This window comes from Furipterus horrens, unplaced genomic scaffold (assembly GCF_987537825.1).
Source record: "Furipterus horrens unplaced genomic scaffold, mFurHor1.1.pri manual_scaffold_4, whole genome shotgun sequence".
NCBI classification, from domain to species: domain Eukaryota; kingdom Metazoa; phylum Chordata; class Mammalia; order Chiroptera; family Furipteridae; genus Furipterus; species Furipterus horrens.
The window spans coordinates 109,502,415-109,521,647 of record NW_028327174.1 but is presented as its reverse complement, the minus strand read 5'-3'; the positions used below and the strand labels follow the sequence as shown (position 1 = coordinate 109,521,647).

General features: G+C 41.7%; 1 protein-coding gene across 1 annotated transcript; it reads right to left on the bottom strand.

The window, feature by feature from the left end:
* SAP18 (Sin3A associated protein 18) lies at window positions 1–10,872 on the bottom strand. Its single transcript, XM_090273911.1, has 4 exons — window positions 10,700–10,872; window positions 10,473–10,582; window positions 547–669; window positions 1–178 (listed from the first exon to the last, which is right to left on the bottom strand). The coding sequence occupies exons 1-4, from the start codon at window positions 10,769–10,771 to the stop codon at window positions 22–24; spliced, it is 462 nt and encodes a 153-aa protein (XP_090130037.1). The 5' UTR covers window positions 10,772–10,872; the 3' UTR covers window positions 1–21.
* Window positions 10,873–19,233: the final 8,361 nt, after the last annotated feature.

The following is a 19,233-nucleotide window of genomic DNA, read 5'->3' as shown; positions in this document are numbered from 1 at the left end:
TCAAGAAACAGTCAACAAAATTTAATATGGCCTCATGCGCCCTGAAGGAGGTGGTGCCCGATTTGGAGGGGTGATTGCTATGTCCAGATAATCTCCTATCTGAAACTTCTGCGACTGCAGGGTCATGGAATCGTCAGTCCCCTTTCTCCCGGACATTGTGCTGCCAATCTCCTTTACTCTGCAGGAAGGAAACTGACTGTTAATGCACAAGTTATACAGCTCTATACATACTACACAGTGAACACGGGACTGGATCTGCTCCATTATCTTAAGAGCACAGTAAACTAGGTATTAAAACAGTACAAATCTATACTCCCCCCGCCCCACTAAATGAGATTCACTAAAGGTGTTACCCCTATCACTTAAAACATCAAAACCAATGCAGGTTCAATCCCCGGTCAAGGCACATACAGGAGTCAACCAATAAATGCATAAATGGGTGAAGCAACAAAATCGATGTTTCTCTCTAAAATAAAAATAAGTAAAAAAAATTGTTTTAAATAACAAAAAAGACATTATAGGAATTATAAATAAAAAGTTACCCACCGATAGCCAGGTCTTTTAATATCCGTAAAAACAATTGCAAAATTGAAGTGTGTGCCCTTCTTCCTAGCTTCTGGGTAGACTTCTTTTACTAAACTAGTCAGTTCTTTCAAGGTGGCATCCATCCTGAATTTTTTAAAAAGACATTTGATTAATCAGCAATAATATAAAAAGGATATGGACAAAGTTAATTACATGCCTCTGAACTGTGTGTAAAAATCTCTCAAGGTTTTATAATTCAGTTAATTTTAAAGCATCAAATAATACTATTTGCCTCCCCAGAACTCCCCTTATGAGCCTCAATGTTTGACATTTTGATGAATCAAAGCCAGACTGTTAGTGCCAATAGAATTATATGTGCTATCTTTTGCTGCTTTGTAACACCTTATTGGACTAGTGATTTACCCCTTTAAGGGTAACAAGTCCAAATTAATCCAAACACTTAAAAAAATTGCATACTTTCCCACATTTAGCATCTCTGGAATTGGAATACATCTTGGAACAATGTGACAGGAAAGCATTTTCATAAAGATATGCAGTTTTTCCTAAGAAGGCATCTTATGTTGTGTTTTATGATATCAAGTCCAAAAGCAAATGAAACACAACTATTTCTCAATAAAGCACAGGCTTTCACAATGTATGTTCTTGCCCTGTACATCATTATTTGAAACTCAAAACTTAATATGACACAATCTAGAAAAATCTTTTAAAATATAAGCATCTTGGAAACAGTAACAAATCAGTATAAATTGTAATGCTGTTTTCTTTTGTAACTGGCAAAATGAAACGAATGACCTAGAACTTGAAACAGCATTGCCTATAGAGCACTATAAAATGACACAAAGATACCAGGCATAAGAACTCTAAAATACATCATCAAGCAAGGAGTAATTTGCCCAAGAGGTCATTTGATTTTAACTTTGCACCCTATTTACAAATCTCTACATCATACTCAAGTAAAACCATGAGTCTAAAGACATCCAGGATGACTATAGCATCTCCATTCTCTGAGACTAACTCCTTCTCTTATGCCCATTAACAGATCAAAACAGTACCCACCCCTCAAAAAAAGCCCTTCCTCTCATATTACCATCAAAACTACCATCACCTACTTAGTTGCCCAGGTCATAGACCTAAGCACTGTTCAATTCTTCTCATCTCTATCCTATTGTATCTACCTCCTAAATACAGGTCATATTTATTTTTTTCTCTTTCCCTACCATTACTGTTTTATTTCAATCTTTCATTATTTAACTCTATATGCTGACTTTAACTCATCTGTTTTTTAAAGCTGCTATTTTTGTATAACATTTACATCAAGCAGGCAACACCTGTTCCCATCTTTGGGGAGGAATGCCATTGTGTGGAGGGTGGCAAAGAGTATATAACATCTACCACCAGAAGCAGCATTCAGGATTTCACCCCACTCCATGGTTTGCACGTGCCAGGTTGCCAAGAAAGACATGGACAACACTTTATGGGCACAAAGACAAGCAGGATCAACTTCAATAGTGAGTGCGTGTAGGTCCCCCCACTGCCAGCAGGTCTCACCCTGTAACCAATGCAGAGAGGTGATCTGCATGCATCCCTTTTGTGCTGCAGGTGGAAGATTCCGGATACAGCAGTGGGGTTGGTCAAGTGCCATATAACACTTAAGCAGAACAAAGAACACACCAAGCCCAGACAGGAAAAGACACTCCCAAAGAGATATGCCCAGCACAGGCTGTGAGGGCTCTAGTTCTTTACAGGAAATACTCTGGGCCCAAGGCCACTCTTCGCAGCCTCTGCAAGGGTGAGAAGCTGGGCAAGACTGCCTTTCCCAGCTCGATACATGTTCATTATTTAAGGGTAGAGGGGGAGACACATGCAAAAATGCAATATATTGTATCCCAGATTCACCAACCATAAATAGTGAATTAACATCATTCCCGGAAGGCATCTTTTTATGTATATACACAATGTTGTTGGCAGCCGTCCGTCTCGAGAGACAATGGTGTAGCTTCTTAAGAGTCTATCTGCACCGCCGAGAATGGCTGTACAGTCCGACTCGGGAGTGACATGGTATCTGTCTCCTCCCGTGTTGAATCGACATCTTGTGATGACGCTGAAGCTACAGAGCCTGGGCAGGGTAATATGGAGGGTCTGCTGTTGCCCATGCAGCAGACCCCCCCTCTCTTCGCAGCTGAAGGGTCCAAGGGAAAGACGGAGTCAATACAGCTTGGCTTCAGGTGCGCCGCAGGAGTTGCCGGTGTTGACTACAACGTCAAACCGCCTTAGGGACTCCGGCTCCGGATTTTCTGTCGGGGTTTACTCCCTTACTTAGCCTTTCCCCTGAAGAGTTATGCCGCAAGGCAGCGGAGGTTTTTTGGAGTCAGAGTTTTCCTTCTCTGATGTACCCTGACTGGAAGATCGAACCAGCGACACTTAGCTCGCAGGCCGACGCTCAATCCACTGAGCTAAACCAGCCAGGGCTACACAATGTTACAGAGAGAGAATTTCTTAATATTACCAAGCCTATTATTTATGCTGAGATAACACAAATATGTAACTCATCAAAGCAAATTAAGTTTAACTTGAAATTAACAGAAAAAACTGAGGTCAAATCGAAGGAATTGTAAAACTTCAGAGAAAGATTTTGTTACTCTTCTCATCATTCAATATTTTTGCAGCTTATTTTTACTTTGTTGAGGTTCATATTCTATTCTGCAACCCTGGTTATTTTAACTCTGTCACCAGTGGTCTCCAGTGGTCGCATGAAGTCTGAAGCCAGTGATTTGTTTATGTCTTGGAGATAACATTTTGTAACCTGATCTTTTTTTAGAGTATATTTTATTGATTATGCTGTTACAGTTGTCCCAATTATTTTTCCTTTTGCTCCTCTACGCCCAGTACGTTCCTTCTCTCCAGCAATTCCACCGCCCTTAGTTCATGTCCATGGATTGTGCATATAAGTTCTTTGGCTTCACCCTTTCCTATACTATTCTTAACTTCCCCCTATTTTGTACCTACCAATTATGCTTCTTAATCCCCGCACCATTTCCTCATTTGTCCCCTTTCTCCTTCCCCCTCCAAACTGATAACCCTCCAAATGATCCCCATACCTATGATTCTGTTCCTATTCTGGCTGTTTGCTTAGTTTTTTTTTGCTTTGTTTTTTAGGTTCTGTTGTTGATAGTTGTGAGTTTGTTGTCATTTCAATGTTCATAGTTTTCATCCTTTTTTTCTTAAATAAGTCCCTTTAATATTTCATATAAGGGCTTGGTGATGATGAACTCCTTTAGCTTCATCTCCCTGAGAAGCATCTTATCTGCCCTTCCATTCTAAATAATAGGCTTGCTGGATAGAGTAATCTTCGTTGTAAGTCCTTGCTTTTCATAACTTCGAATATTTCTTGCCAGTCCCTTTAGCCTGCAAAGTTGCTTTTGAAAAATTAGCTGATAGTCTCATAGGAACCCCTTTGTAGGTAACTCTCTTCTCTTGCTGCTTTTAAGATTCTCTCTTTATCTTTAATCTTTGACATTTTAATTATGATGTGTCTTGGTGTGGTCTTCTTCGAGCCTAGCTTATTTGGGACTCTGTGCTTCCTGGACTTGTATGTCTATTTCCTTCACCAAATTTGGGAAGTTTTCCTTCATTACTTTTTTAAATAAGTTTTTAATTTCTTGCTCTTCTTCTTCTCCTTCTGGCACACCTATGATTCAGATGTTGGCACATTTAAAGTTGCCCCAGAGGTACCTAATCCTCTCCTTGTTTTTTTTCAATTCTTGTTTCCTCATTCTGTACTGGCTATTTTTTTCTTCCTTATGTTCCATATCGTTGATTTGAACCCCGATTTCCTTCCCTTGACCATTGGTTTTGTGTGGATTTTCCTTTGTTTCATTTAGCATACCCTTCACTTCTTCCCTTCTGTGTTTGCCGTACTCAAGCATATCTGTCAAGTCTGTGAGCATCTTTATCACCAGAGTTTTGAACTCTGTATCTGTTAGGTTGGCTCTTTCCTCATCGCTTAGTTCTCCCACTGGAGCCTTGATCTGCCCCCTCTTTTGGGCCATACTTCTCTTGTCTCCTCATATTGACAGGCTCCTGTGTTTGTTTGCCTCTGTGTCTTAGGCAGAGCTTCTGCACCTGTTGCGTTGTAAGGGGTGGAGCCTTAGGTATTCGTCAGTGCAGGGTAACCTGTTTCACCACCTTGTGGTGCTGTATGCAGGGGAGGCGTCTAAGAGGGAACAATGCCGCTTGCTCAGCTCTCATTCCTCTTCCAGGCACTTTTCCCACTTCCCATACAGGACTGGCGCCTCTAGCTGTTTCCCTCTTCGTGTTTCTCAGAGTGGGAGGGTCAGCAGATGTTCTAGGACCGTGGGGGCTCTCTACACAAATGGACTCTGATGAGAAACCAGGTGTTTCTTCCTCTGTCCCAATCCCTATTTGTTTTCAATCAGAAGGAATGAGGCTTTATTTTCCTTGGCATGGAACTGTGAGCTGCACAGCAGATCTGGGGCTGGAATCACTCCCCAGGTGTTTCTCCCTACCTTTTTAATGTGTGATTGCACTTTCCACTGGCCAGCCACAGCTGCTGTCGCTGCCACCACCGTCCCCCTCCACACCACATCCTCTCTGCCCTGGCTCTGTCTCTCCTACCTGTCTAGACAAGTATTTCTCCTTTATATCTTTGTTTGTTGGACGGACTTCCATGCAGCTTGATTTTCTGGAACTTCTGGTTGTCTCCAGTTTCGAGGTAGCTGTACTACTTTTTAGTTGTGGAGGGAGACACAGCCTGTCTACCTATGCCTCCACCTTGGCCGGAAGTCTCTAACCTGATATTCTGATGCTGTTTATTGTAATCAATTATTCTCTGGTATACAGTACATACTTAATGTATACCAGAAGGACTCTGTTTTCCTTTCTAAAAACATTGTCAACATTGTCATCTTGTTCATAATGAACATGAGGAATTTGGTTTACACCTTTTATGAACTCTTGACAGTGTAAGTTCTCTACAAGCTTCCCACAAGCTGAGGACTGGCTTCCCAGATAACAGCTGGAGGGCCAGTATTGCTTTCTGATCGCTAGTCTATAAAGTTTGAATACAAAACAAACAAAAAAACCCCAAGAGTTTAAAAGGAGAGAAAAGAGACAAAGATACACACAAATAAAGAAAAACAGAACAAAATAAAACTCCCTGGCTGGGTGGCTCAGTTGGATGGAGCATCATCATCCCCACACACAAAAAGACTACAGCACAGTAGGCAATAATCAATGGTTCTCTCCCTCCCTCCCTTCTCTCTCTCAATCAATAAACATATCCACATACCCTTGGGTGAGGATTTTAAAAAAAGAAAGAGCTGTTCTCTCAAAAAATAAGTAACAAAAAATAATAATAAAGCTTGCATATAGGGGAGAAGATTGCAAGAGCATCCTTGGGGCTTTAGTCTTTGCTGGGGTCACTTTCACATGTCATTCTGATGAAGCCAAAGCTCCGTTATTCAAACACTAATGCATGTACTGTATAAGGCTGAAATGGTCGCAGAGTTATGAAATGTGACCACAAGGGTAAACAACCAATCTTTTATATTAAATGCATTTTCAATTTATATTTCCAACTTACAATGGGTTTATTGGGACATAACTCCATGGCAGGTCAAGGGACATCTGTATTTTGTAGATGAGATTAAAGTCTGTAATCAGCTGGACTTTAAATAGATTATTCTATATAATCTAAGTACACCTGAGTCAACAAGTTGGAAGGGCCTTATCAGGCCACAACTATAGCTTTTTAGCTCATGTTTGAGAGTTCCAACTGGCCCTTCCTGATAACCTGCCCCACGGATTAGGAATTTAGGTGCCTGGCTAGGCACAATTGTTTAAGCTAATTTGTTGCAATAAACCTCTTAATAATATATAGCTCCTGGACTTCCGGCCAAGATGGAGGTTTAGACGGACACACTCGGTCTCCCTCCACAACTAGAGAGGAATACAACTACTTCAAAACAAAAGATAACTAGAAATTCCAGAAAATAAAGCTACACGGAAGCCCAACGTATGAAGTTATAAACCAGCGGTGCCCTTTGGGCAGGTAGGACGAGCGAAAGGGGGCGGTGCTGTTTGCGGTCGCATCAGGGACAGTGGCAGGGAGAACAATCCCAGCGGCAGGGAGGACAATCCCGGCTGCAGTCAAACCCCGGCGGCTCGCGACCCCAACGCTGGGAGAAGCAGCCACCACATCGCCTTAAACAGTGAGGCCCAGGGGGGCGGGAGGACGGATCCCGGTCTCCTAGCGGAATAACTGTGTGAATCCATCTTGGACCCCCGCCCCCAAAGAAAGCGCCACAGCGCTGCGAAATAGGTTGCGGACAGGCGCCTGTCGCTGGGTTGTGACAACAAAGCACCACGGCGCAGCAAGAAAGGTTGCGGATTGGCGCTGGTCGCTGGGTTGTAATGAGTACGCAGGCACTGCCCCCTATTGCCGGCCCAAGAAAACAAAACGCATCTGTCAAAATGAGGCAGACAACTATAGAAATCCCGGTGGCGCAGCTCACCAGGCAACAGATGAGGAATCTGACAGATGAACAAATAAGAAACCTGTCAGAGGCTCAGTTCAGGGCCATTGTTATCAGGTGGCTTACAGAATTAACAAAAGATCTGGAAAAAGATGAGAAAGAAGCGAAAAACACTCATAACGAAAGGAACAAAACCACATACGAGACAGATTGTGAGGAAAAAAAATCCAGAGTTCATCTCAACAAACCAGAATATAGAGAAGGAACGGGAAGCAACGATGAGAGGATCAGAAACCTCTGGGACAGCCATAAAAGGCCCAACATAAGAATCATTGGCTTGCCAGAGAACGAAAAAGACGAACTAGAACTTGAAAAATTGAGTGAAAATATAATAAAGGAGAACTTCCCAAACTTGGGGAAGGAAATAGACTTACAGGTCCAGGAAGCACAGAGAATTCCAAAAAAACTGGACCCAGGGAGAACCACTCCAAGACACATTATAATCAAAATGTCAAAAATTAAAGATAAAGAGAGAATCTTAAAAGCAGCAAGAGAGAAGAAAAGAATCATGTACAAAGGGGTCCCAATTAGACTATCAGCTGACTTCTCAAGGGAGACCCTGCAGGCAAGAAGGGACTGGCAAGAAATATTCAAAGTAATGAAAATCCAAAACCTACAACCACGAATACTCTATCCAGCGAAATTGTCATTCAGAATAGAAGGGCAGAGGAAGTGTTTCCAGGACAAAATAAAACTGAAAGAGTTCATTAGATCCAAACCACTGTTATATGAGATGTTAAAGGGACTGGTTTAGAAAAAGGAGGATCAAAACTATGAAATCTAAAATGAAAACTGCATCACAAGAAACAACAGAAGCTAGGGAATTGAAACAAAGGCGAACTAAACAGGCAACGAGACTGGAAAAAGAACTATAGGTACGGGGAACATATTGGGGGGAGGTCAACAGGGAGGGGGAACGGGGAGAGGGAGGGAGATGATATAGGAATTAAGGATCATGGTAGGAGGGAATGGAATAGACAGAGAGAGGTTGTGAAGAACTATATGCACAACTAATGGACATGGTCTAAAAGGGGGGAACAATTGGAGGGAGGGGGACCACAAAGTGGAGGGGAGCAGAGTGAAGGGAAATTGGGACAAATGTAATATAATCAATAAAACACATTAAAAAAATAATATATAGCTCCTAATGGTTTTTATTTTTTTTTGGTTGAATCCTGATACAGTGACCTATGTAATTCTCTTTCAATAACCTGTTTGATGATCATTCAAGTACAGGAAAGATATCACTCCTGTGGTATCTGGCATGTTCCAACTCCACAGGGTGACTTGGACTTTGGCAAGCTTTGCTTCTGTGGGGTTCCTCTTGACTTCCACTCCTTTTCCTTGACTTGTCTTAGGGCTGCCTAGTTTATACTTCCTCAGTCCACTTCTACAAATGAGAATTCCCAAGCTTTGTTAACTAATCTCCCTCATTACTGCTTCTGGAATTGGGGGCAGAGCTCTGTGCTACCTCCATACCAACCAGTCTTTCAGAATCTGCCTTCTTTGGGCACCATTTTGAGGTATAGAATAAGGATATCTTTCCTTGTTTGATTGCATTTTATGGAGAGAATAGTTTAGGACAGAATTTTTGTAATCTTTTTTCTTGATTGGGAGTCAATGGTCTGTTAAACAACCTCACCCATCATCTTCACTCTAAAGTCTTAGTATACATGTGCTCTCCTAAACTCACTAGATTGAGTTTACTTACACTACTTCTTTAATTTATACCCTCAGGGTTGAAGCATAGCACCTGACAAACAGAAAATCTTATTTGTTGGAGAAAGTATACACTTTAATCTCTTAACAGAGGTTTTTATCTAACCATTAATAACAGTTCTTCTCTGTATGTTAAGTTAAATCAACCCTCCCAGAACTTTATTCTGGAATGATGCTAAACTGAAATAATTTTAACAAGAACCTTCAAAAAGACAAATAAGGTCCCAATTTTCAAAGAACTGAGTTCTAGTACATTGGGCTTACAGTTTAAAATTGAGAAATACAAAACTACTGTGCAAAATATTCAGCAGAGCCTCAAAAAGTTAAACACAGAATGAACACATGATCTAACAATCCCACTTCTGGGTATATACCCAAAAGAACTGAAAGCAGAGACTCAGAGACTTGTACACCCATGTTTATAGCAGCAGCATTCGCAATAGCTGAAAGGTAGAAACAACCCCCAAATTCCCATCAATAGATAAATGGACAAAATGTGGTGCATCCATAAGTGAAATATTATTCAGCCATAAAGAGGAATACAGTCCTGTTTTATGCTACAACATAGATGAACCTTGAAAACATTATGGTAAGTGAAATAAGACAGACATAAAAGGACAAATATAAGTCCACTTATATGAAATGCCTAAAACAGGCAAATTCATACACAGAAAGCAGGTTAGTGTCTACTGGGGGTGGTGGAAGGGAAGAATGGGGAGGTATTGTTTATTGGGTACAGAATTCATGTTGGAGGGAAAAGGTTTTAGAAACAGATAAAGGTAATTGCTGCACAATGTGATTATATTTAATGTCACCCTTAATATCAGTTAAAATGGCAAATGTTACCAAAACATAAATTCTAAATCATCATACACCTTTTCTTGTTACTAAAAAGCCTCTATGGGCTCTGGCCAGGTGGCTAAGTTGGTTGGAGTGTCACCCCCATGCACCAAAATGTCGCTGGTTTTATTCCCAGCTGGGGCACATGGCTGGGTTCATAACCGAGGGATGTTTCTCAAATCGATTTTTCTCTTTATCTCTCCATCTCTCACTCTCTCATCAATTCCCCCCCCCCTTCCTCTCTCTCTAAATCAACAAACATTCTTATGTGAAGGTTTAAAAAAAAATACTGTGATGTCGAACCAAGGAATCCCAGGCAGTCTGCAGTGTGTGACTCAGGGGTAGGTAAAGTACACAATGGATAAACATTGAAGGGCATGTAGATCTTCACTGAACACTTGTCAGGGGCTTTTCCATTCGGCATCAAATCATTAATTACTAGGGTTGTGTTGGTTTTTCTGAATGCTACGGCAACTAAGATTCAACATCACGTGAGGTGCTCCTTGAGGATGATATCCCTGGACAGCATGGCTCCCTGACCCTGCTTTCCCCGCCTGAGCCTGTAATCCCAGCACCCATTTACTCGACCAGGAGCCCCTTGAAGGCGTCTACCCCGTTTTAACGGTCTACAGATCATTTTCGTAACAAGCAGCCTCCAGCCTTCACAATGCAAAGTGTTCACCATTAACCGCAGAAGAATTACAAGGCGGGCCAATCCTTTTGCCCAGCTGCCCAGACCCTTCCTGTGCGCGGCAGCTCCCCATCCCCCTCCGCGGAGACCGCCCTCCGCCGACCGCGCGCGCGCCCGCTCACCAGGTGTAGATCTGCAGCTCGCTGGACGGCACGTTCCCGCGAGAGAACTCATCCATGCGGTGGTGGCGCCCGTTGTTGGTGGTGAAAACGCGCAGCAGCAGAGGGCACGTCTGCCAGTGGGAGGAAAAGCACGAGCTGAATCAAAACAGCCAGCACGGGGTCTATGCCTCCCGCAGGCCCCGCTCTGCGCCCCGCCAGCCCTCCGCCATCTCTTCCCGACTGCTCACCTTCTCCCGGTCGATTGGCTTCTCCGGCTCCTTCTTAATCTCCTCCTGGGTGACACGCGACTCCACCGCCATCTTCCTCCTGTGGCCCGCGGGATGCTGGCTCTGACCTCCGACCTACGGCAGCGAGCAGAACAAGCGTCTCGCGAGAAGCTCCAGGTTTTACAGCGGACCGGAAGTGGGGAGGGGCGGGGTGTTGCTCCGCACAGGCGCACTTCTTTGTGCCGTACGCAAGTCCAGGCCGGCTGCGCCTGCGCGTTGTGTCGTCCTGGAGGAGGAGGGCGCTACCGCCCTGCGGCGGGACGGTTCCTTGACGACGTTGAACCTGTTGGCTAAGGAAGCTCACAAAGGCGTTTTCGCACGAAATGTTAAAACCTTAACGCAGGACGTTTAAGGACAGTACATAAGCAAGAAACATGTCTTTGGTGGAGGATGGATAGCATATTGTGATACGGACCCGAACGAGGTCCCCGAGGGTCGTGACCAGAGAAGCACTCAAAGCTGAGCGGACAATGAGTGTAATCTGTACTGAGGAAAGGAAAGACTCTTCCTGCCTTCCCTACCCTGCACAGCACCCCACCGCACACTTACAATTTTTGGTGGATCAAAAAACCTGAGTGGAAAACGCAAAACCAAGAGTTTTTGGAAATAACATAATAGACCATCTTCATAGCCAATGGATAGGGATAGGTGACAAAAGCACTAATCAGAAAGATTGACAGATTTGATTACATTAACCTGACCTTCAAAATATATCGTAATGGATGCATATGACCGACGACAGTAGTGTTCAGGATATATAAGAACTAAAACAAAAGACAAACATTCCAATAGAAACGGGGGTAAAACTATTGAACTGTTACTTTTAAAATGGAGAAATCCAAATGGCCAATATATATGGTGCTGAAGCTCATTGCTAATCAGGAAATGCATTAAAATCACAGTGGTTTGGCTTTCATTGAATAGTTTTAAAGGAACTACACGCAATAGCTTGGCAAAAATTAGAAACTGACAGTTTTTGGTACACTGATGGGAATTCTCTAGAGTAGTGAGAATGTCAACTAGTATGCCATTTTGGAAATAGTTTAGGATTGTTTAGTAAAATTGAAGATATACTTTAGATCTAACAATTTCACTCTTTGGTATTTATCCCAGAGAAAATCTTGCTCAGGTGTATCCAGAGACATTACAAGAATATTCTTAGCAGTATTGTTTATAAGAACAGAAAGTTGGAATTGTTAGAGAGTATTTTTCAGATGTCCAGCCAGTAGGGTAATTAGCTGGACTTGGGTCCTGGAAACCGGACCCCCACTGTTGCATGTTCTGACCAAGCAGAACAAGGAACTTAACCTAACTGTTACTCCTTTATGCAGTGACCTGTTCCTTTGAGCAATGATCTGGGGAATAGTAGAAAATTTTTTTGTTTATACAAGCTGTATTTCTGTCCAAGTTCTTGCACCTGCAGGAACAGGAATGCACCTGAAATGCTTTATAAGCCCCCTAGTCCCCAGGGTCAGGGCTGTTCACCTAAGTCCGGCTTGTGGATGGGTGGACAGTCGCTGGCCAGCTAAAATAAATGCCACAATTTGAAATTCAAATTGTCTTGGACTCTCCATTCTCGCGAATGCACCATAACAGGAATAACCAAGTGTGCATCAACATTATAATAGTTCAAAGATTGTGGTATCTATACAGCAACAAAACTATCAAACGTCATTGGAAAATGGAACATAATACATGAACAATGAAGAAACTACAGCTACCTGAATTTCACAAGCATAATGGTAGGGGTAACAAGCCAAAGACAAAAGAATATATACTATTTGAATCTGTTTTAATAACATTTAAAAGCAGGCAATACTATATTGTTCAGGATGCATTCCCAGGTGATAAAACTTTAAAAAGAAAAGCAGTGATTACCACAAAGTCAGAATGGTAATTACCTCTGAGGGAAAAGGGGGGGGGGCATTGTGATCAGGGAGGGGCAAACAAGGTGCTTCTGGAGAGTTGGTGACATTCAATTTTTTTTTAACTACGTGGTGATTACACAGCCTTTGGCTTTAAATATTTCTTTAAACAATACATTAATGTTTTACATACTATTCTGTATGATGCTATATGTTGCTTTTAAAAAAAATAGCCCCCCAAAGAAAAAAAGAATGCCTATAAATTGATAAGAAAAAGACAAATTATCCAACAGAAAAATGAGCCAAGGGCATATAGGCTTTTCAAAGAAAACACAAATCATATGTAAATATGAAAAGATGCCCAACCTCATGAATAATCAGAGAAATGCACATTTAAATCCCATGAGCTAACAGTTCACTCTACTAGATTTGCCAAAATATAAGAGTCAAGTCTGGTAACCAAGTGCTGTCAAGAAGATGGAGAATAGAGAAATTTTATAGGCTACTGTAATCCACTTTGGAAAAATTGGTGTTACCTAAAAAGATTGGATGTGTGTACATGGTAAGACAGCGATTCCACTCCTATGCATGTACCCCAGAGAAATTATTAAACATGAGCACCAGGCAACATATTGAGTAATGTTCAAATAACTAAATAGGAACTAAATGTCTCTCAAGTATATAATTAGAAAATGGAATATCATAGACTTGAAAGTAAATGAATGAATCAATATGCTTTTTTAAAAGGTAAAATAAAAAGAAGCAAGTCACAGGAAAATACATACGATAGGATTCAATTTATGCAGAGTTCAAAAATAGAAACACACCTCCGCCCCCCCCCAAAAGATATACTGTTTAGGGAAACAAACACAAATTGTAAAGATATAAAGAGAAGCAAGGGGGTGATTAATAAAATTCAAGATGGTGTTACCTTTGAGAGTAAGCTGGAGTGATAAAATTTATGAAGGGCATCCAGGGTGCTTCTCAAATACTACTAACGTATTTCTCACTAGAGGGGAGTGGGTTTTCATTCTCTACTTTTAGCCATACATTTTAGATAATCTTGTGTGTGGGTGATTTAGACCAATGTTTTAAAATTTTTTTTTAACTTCTTAGGAATGGGAGCTTGAATGCAGTCAATAGTCAGGGTTTTTAAAAGATATTTAAATTTCTGACCCAGTGCTATGATTCAAATATTAAATCCTTTTCAAAGCCTTCATAGTAAATACAGATAAACAAAACAAAACAAAAAAAAGAACCTCCATAGTATAAATATACAGCCACGTGAGGGCACTCTATAATCAATTAAAGGGAAAACCTTGGAACTGTGCAGATAGAAAACCTAACAATCTTTCACTGGTGTTATTGGGAAGTTTACTCGCTTAGATATAAGCTCTTATTTGGGGCCTTTCCAAATAACAAGCTCTGATCAAAATGGAATTTCCCAATTTTTTTGTGGCACTGAAATTGCAGCTATATTTCATAATAGTTAAGGTAGCTTTTCAGCATCCTTCAATCCACCTACTTGGCCTTTTAGGTCTAGCTCTGAACACAAATTATACAAGTATATGCATCCTTCCTCTTTCTCTTTACAATTCACAGATACGAGTATTATACTTCTTGGGTTGTTCCAAGAGCCAGCTTCTTTATGGTAAATTTTAAGCCAGTGGAACAGAATGAGGAGTTACATTTACTTGTCACAGAGTTGAAATATCTCTCACTTTACCCCCTATTTTAAGCACTTAAATGATTAGATTAAAATGGTTTTGAAACACATCCTCTTCCTCAAGAGTCTGCAGAGTGTCAACAACATACAAGAAGCAAGTCGTAGAGGGCAACTGAAAGACTTAACTAATGGTTAAAAAGTTTACTCTGTAAAGTTAAATAGACCTTAAATTTGAACTTTAGCTTAGTCATTTGCTAGTTGGTTAATCTTGAATCATTTAACTGCTCTGAGTCACAGATTCCTGATGCATAACTTATCATAATAAAATACCAAATAGCCTATTATGAGAAATAAATGCATCTAAAATAGTTGGCTTAGTGTCTGCAATGTTCTAAGCACTCAGCAAACCATTGTAATCATCATCGCTATGTAGATTCCACGTCCTTTTGCACTGAGGTAAGGGGGGCACATTAAGAGACTAATTACCCATGGATTGCTGATTCCATGAAAACTTTATGGGAAAAAATAGCATTGCTGTCATAATTACTTAATTATAAATCTTTCTCAATTCCTTATGCGCATTCATATAAAGATGTACTAATCTTAAATCACTGCAAAATACTGAGAGCATGTTTATTCAGTTTTTTAAAAAGTGGCTATGGGCCTTGCTGCTGTGGCTCAGTGGATTGAGTGTTGGCGTGCGAGCCAAGTGTCGCTGGTTCGATTCCCAGTCAGGGCACATTACTAGGTTGCACGTCAGGTCCCAGTTGGGGGCGCAAGTGAGAGGCAACCATACAGTGATGTTTCTCTCCCTTTCTTTCTCCTCTCCCCTCTACACAAACAAACAAATAAATAATTTAAAAAAAAAAAGTGGCTATGGGCCTGGCTGCTGTGGCTCAGTGGATTGAGCGTCGGCCTGCGAGCAAAGGGTCGATGGTTCGATTGCCAGTCAGGGCACATGACTAGACTACACGTCAGGACCTCAGTTGGGGGCACAAGTGAGAGGAGGCAACCACACAGTGATGTTTCTCTCCCTCTCTTTCTCCTTTCCCCTCTCTCTAAAAATAACTAAACAAACAAACAAATAAATAAATAAATAAATTTTAAAAAGTGGCTCTGGGAATTATTTGGTTAGGTATTTAACCATCAAATCTGTATGAAGTACTTTTTAAAAATTAAATTCTATTAATTATGCTATTATAGTTGTCCCAATTTTATCCCTTTGCCCTACTCCACCCACCCAACCCCACTCCCTCAGGCAATCCCCACACTGTTGTCTATGTCCATGGAGCATGTATATATGTTCTTTGGTTATTCTATTTCCTATGCTATACTTTAATTTACATCCCCATAACTATTTTGTAACTACCAATTTGTACTTATTAACCCCTTGACCTTATTCACCCATCCCCCTGACTCTCTCATTATCTGGCAACCATCAAAACATTCTCTGTATCTGTTTCTGTTTATATGATTCTGCTTCTGTTCTGCTTGATTATTTATTTTGATTTTTAGATTCAATTGTTGATATATATGTATTGCCATTTAATTGTTCATATTTTTTATCTTTTTCTTCTTAAAGAAGACCATTTAACATTTCACATAATACTCCTTTAGCTTTTTCTTTGGAAAACTCTTTATCTGTCCTTTTATCTAAATGATAACTTTGCTGGATAGAGTAATCTAGGTTGTAGGTACTCTCTTTTTATCACTTTGAATACTTCTTGCCAGTCCCTTCTATTCTGCAAAGTTTCTTTTGAGAAATCAGCTGACAGTCTCAGGGGGGTTCCCTTGTAAGTAACTAACTGCTTTTCTCTTACTGCTTATGAGATTCTCTCTTTGTCTTTAACCTTTGGCATTTTAATTATGATGTTTCTTGGTGTGGGTCTCTTTTGGTTCATCTTGTGTGGGACTTATTCTTGACTTGTATGTCTATTTCCTCCCCAAAGTTAGGGAACTTTTTTCTCATTCTTTCAAATAGGTTTTCAATCTCTTGCTGTCTCTCTTCTCCTTCTGACACCATCATGATGTGAATGTTGTTATGCTAAAAGTTGTCCTAGAGTCTCCTTACACTATCCTCATTTCTTTTTGGATTCTTTTTCTTCTTGTTGTTCTTGATTGGTTGTTTTTTGCTTCCTTATATTCTAAATCACTGATTTAATTCTTGGCTTCATCCACTCTACTATTGATTTCCTGTAAATTGTTTTCTATTTTACTTAGTGTATCCTTCTTTCTGACTGGAACTTTATGCTACTGAGATTCTCACTAAGTCCCTTGAGCATCCTTATGACCAGTGCTTTTAACTGTATCTAGTATCTTACTTGTCTTCATTGTGTTTAGTACTTTTTCTGGAATTCTGTTCTGTTTTTTCATTTGGGTCATGTTTCTTTGTCTCCTCATTTTTGCAGCCTCATTGTGTTTGTTCCTATGTATTAGGTAGAGCTGCTATGTCTCCCAGGCTTGGTAGCATGGCCTAATGTAGTAGGTGTCTTATAGGGTCCAGTGGCACAGCCTCTCCTATCAAATAAAGCGGGTACTCGAGGTGCGCCCACCACGTGGGCTGTGTATAACCTCCTGTTTTGTTTTAGTTGAGCCTTGATTGCTGTTGGCATACCCAAGGACAACCACCAGCTGTGTTCTGTCCAGGGTCACACAGCATAAGCTACAAAGTGATCTGCACATTATTGCTACTTGTGCTGGGCCTGAAGATACCCAGGTGAGGCCACGCTGTGAACCAAGGCCAGCTGCTGCTAGTGCTGGGCCTGAATTAACTTAGCAAGACATCCAGGCTCACTGAATCCAGATGCTGCCCGTTTGAGAGAATTTAGGAAAATCTAAAGCATGGGCCAAGACAAGTCATTGGTATGGAAAAGCCACAGGCAACAGTTTAGGTGGGTCTGAGACTTGGGTGGGGCTGGGCCTCAGGGAATCCCCAGGATGGGGCAAACAGTGTGAGCCAGGTTGATGGAGTCTCAGATATGGAACCTGCCTACAGGCTCTGTGACTTTGTGGGAGAAGGGCTCAGAATAGGGACAGTGACCTATGCCAGCACTTCTGTCTGGGAAAAAGCTGTCCCCCACTTCTCACATTGATGCCAGACATTTCCGTTCCTCCCATATGTCTGTGGTGCCTTTCAATCTGCTGCCCCCACACTGGAGCACAGATGGGGTGAGTCTGATTAAGTCTGTGTATGGGCTCTTTAAGAGGAACTGCCAGGGAGTCAAGCAGTTTCTGTCTTCTACAGCCTCAATTCCCACTAGCCAGAAGTTGTAGGAACTTCTCTTCCTGACACTGAAACCCTGGGCTAGGGGGCCTGGTGTGGGGCTGAGACCCTTCGCTCCTGAGATATCCCTTCCCATTTTTATCCACTGCACCTGGGTGTATGACCAGCCCATTCCGTGCCTACATCCCTTCTACCAGTCTCAATGTCGTTACTTCTTTAATTCCATAATTGTAGGGCTTCCAGTCAGCTTAATTTCTGATGGTTCTGAATAATGGTGGTTCTATAGTTGTAATTTTGATGTTCTGCCAGGATGATCATGTTTACCTACACTGCCATCTTGACTGAAAGTCCTGTATGAGGTACTTTTTTAGGAGACTTGGGATGGCTCTTCTGGCCCTGATTCTAAGTTTGTATATGAAGAAAGATCTCCAATAATTTATTAGTTCTTTGGGATTAGGAAATGTATGTGAATAGATGACTTTGTGGTTTTGATGTCCACCATGACATGAATGAAATTAAAGGCCCTCCTTTATATAATATATACCTGACAATAAAATATATGTTAAGCAATTAACATTTTAAAGTGCTTAGGAACAGCCCTGACCAGGTAGCTCAGTTGGTTAGAGCATTGTCCCGAGATCTCAGGGTTGCAGGTTTGAACTCCCATCAGAACACATACAGGAGAAACAAGATGGCAGAGGAGTAAGTGGAAGCTACACTAACGTCCTCCCAGAACTAGTCTGGATTTACAACTTAATTTTGGAGAAATAATCTGGAATAACCAACTGAACACTAGCTGGAGAGAAGTCTTATAACCATGGAGAGACAGAAAAGGCCGCTACATCACAACGTGAACAGCTGGGAGTGTGGAGACGCGGAAGGGCTGGCTGGGCACACACGGGTGGCAGCTGAAGGGACTGAGAAACAGCTTAGCAGCTGGGGATTCCCCCTGAGAAGAGCAGGGTCTAAACCCCCAGTTGAGCTTCCCAGCCTACAGCAACAGAGTGGAAAGTAAAATAGTATCCAGCTGAGAAAAGCAAAAAGCCACAGGGTTTCTTCGTAGCCAGAGAGAAACAGCTGGAGAAAAAAAGCTCTTAAGCGGATCACATACGAAAATATTTTGCCCCCACTTACCCTGGGCTCAAGCAGAGAGGGAAGGCAGAGAGGACTGGAGACACTTGGGGAGAGTTTGGCGCTGTGGCTTTGAGGGGAGAACTGGAGGAGCAGCTGGCTGGGTCCCAGTGCTGACTCAGCCCCAGTACTGCAGGCAGACCATTGCCCTCCAAGTGGCATTGGCCTGAGGGGAAGCAAAAGCCCTGCCTACAGGAATTAAACTGCCACACCCACGGTCCTTAAGCCTGAAGGCTAATCACAGATTGAATAGATTAACAACTAAAGAAGTCAGACAAAGGCAGTAGATCCCTGGAAGTCTCCAACAGGCTGCCTAGGCCCAGACTGGTACAGGATCTGATGACACCAGGGGCAGATCCAGGAAGTGCAGATCATTCTAAGAAGCACCAACAAACAATAGGAGTCACAAAAATGGGGAGACAGAGAAACAACCCCCCATCGAAAGGAAAGGTAGAATCCCCAGAAAGAGTGCTAAATGAAATAGAGGGGAGCCAACTATCAGATATGGAATTGAAAGCATGTATTATGGAGAAGCTCAATGAGCTCAGCGGAAACTACAAAGAACTCCAGAAAAACTACAAGGAACTTACTGAGAATTACACCATCATGA

Bases quoted from the DNA above. Each gene is read 5' to 3' on its own strand.
- SAP18 (XM_090273911.1), bottom strand. From the start codon at position 10,771: ATGGCGGTGGAGTCGCGTGTCACCCAGGAGGAGATTAAGAAGGAGCCG. The intron at 10,583-10,699 runs GTGAGCAGTCGG...TCCCACTGGCAG, and splicing joins AGCCAATCGACCGGGAGAAG to ACGTGCCCTCTGCTGCTGCG. The intron at 179-546 runs GTGGGTAACTTT...TCCTTCCTGCAG, and splicing joins ATTAAAAGACCTGGCTATCG to AGTAAAGGAGATTGGCAGCA.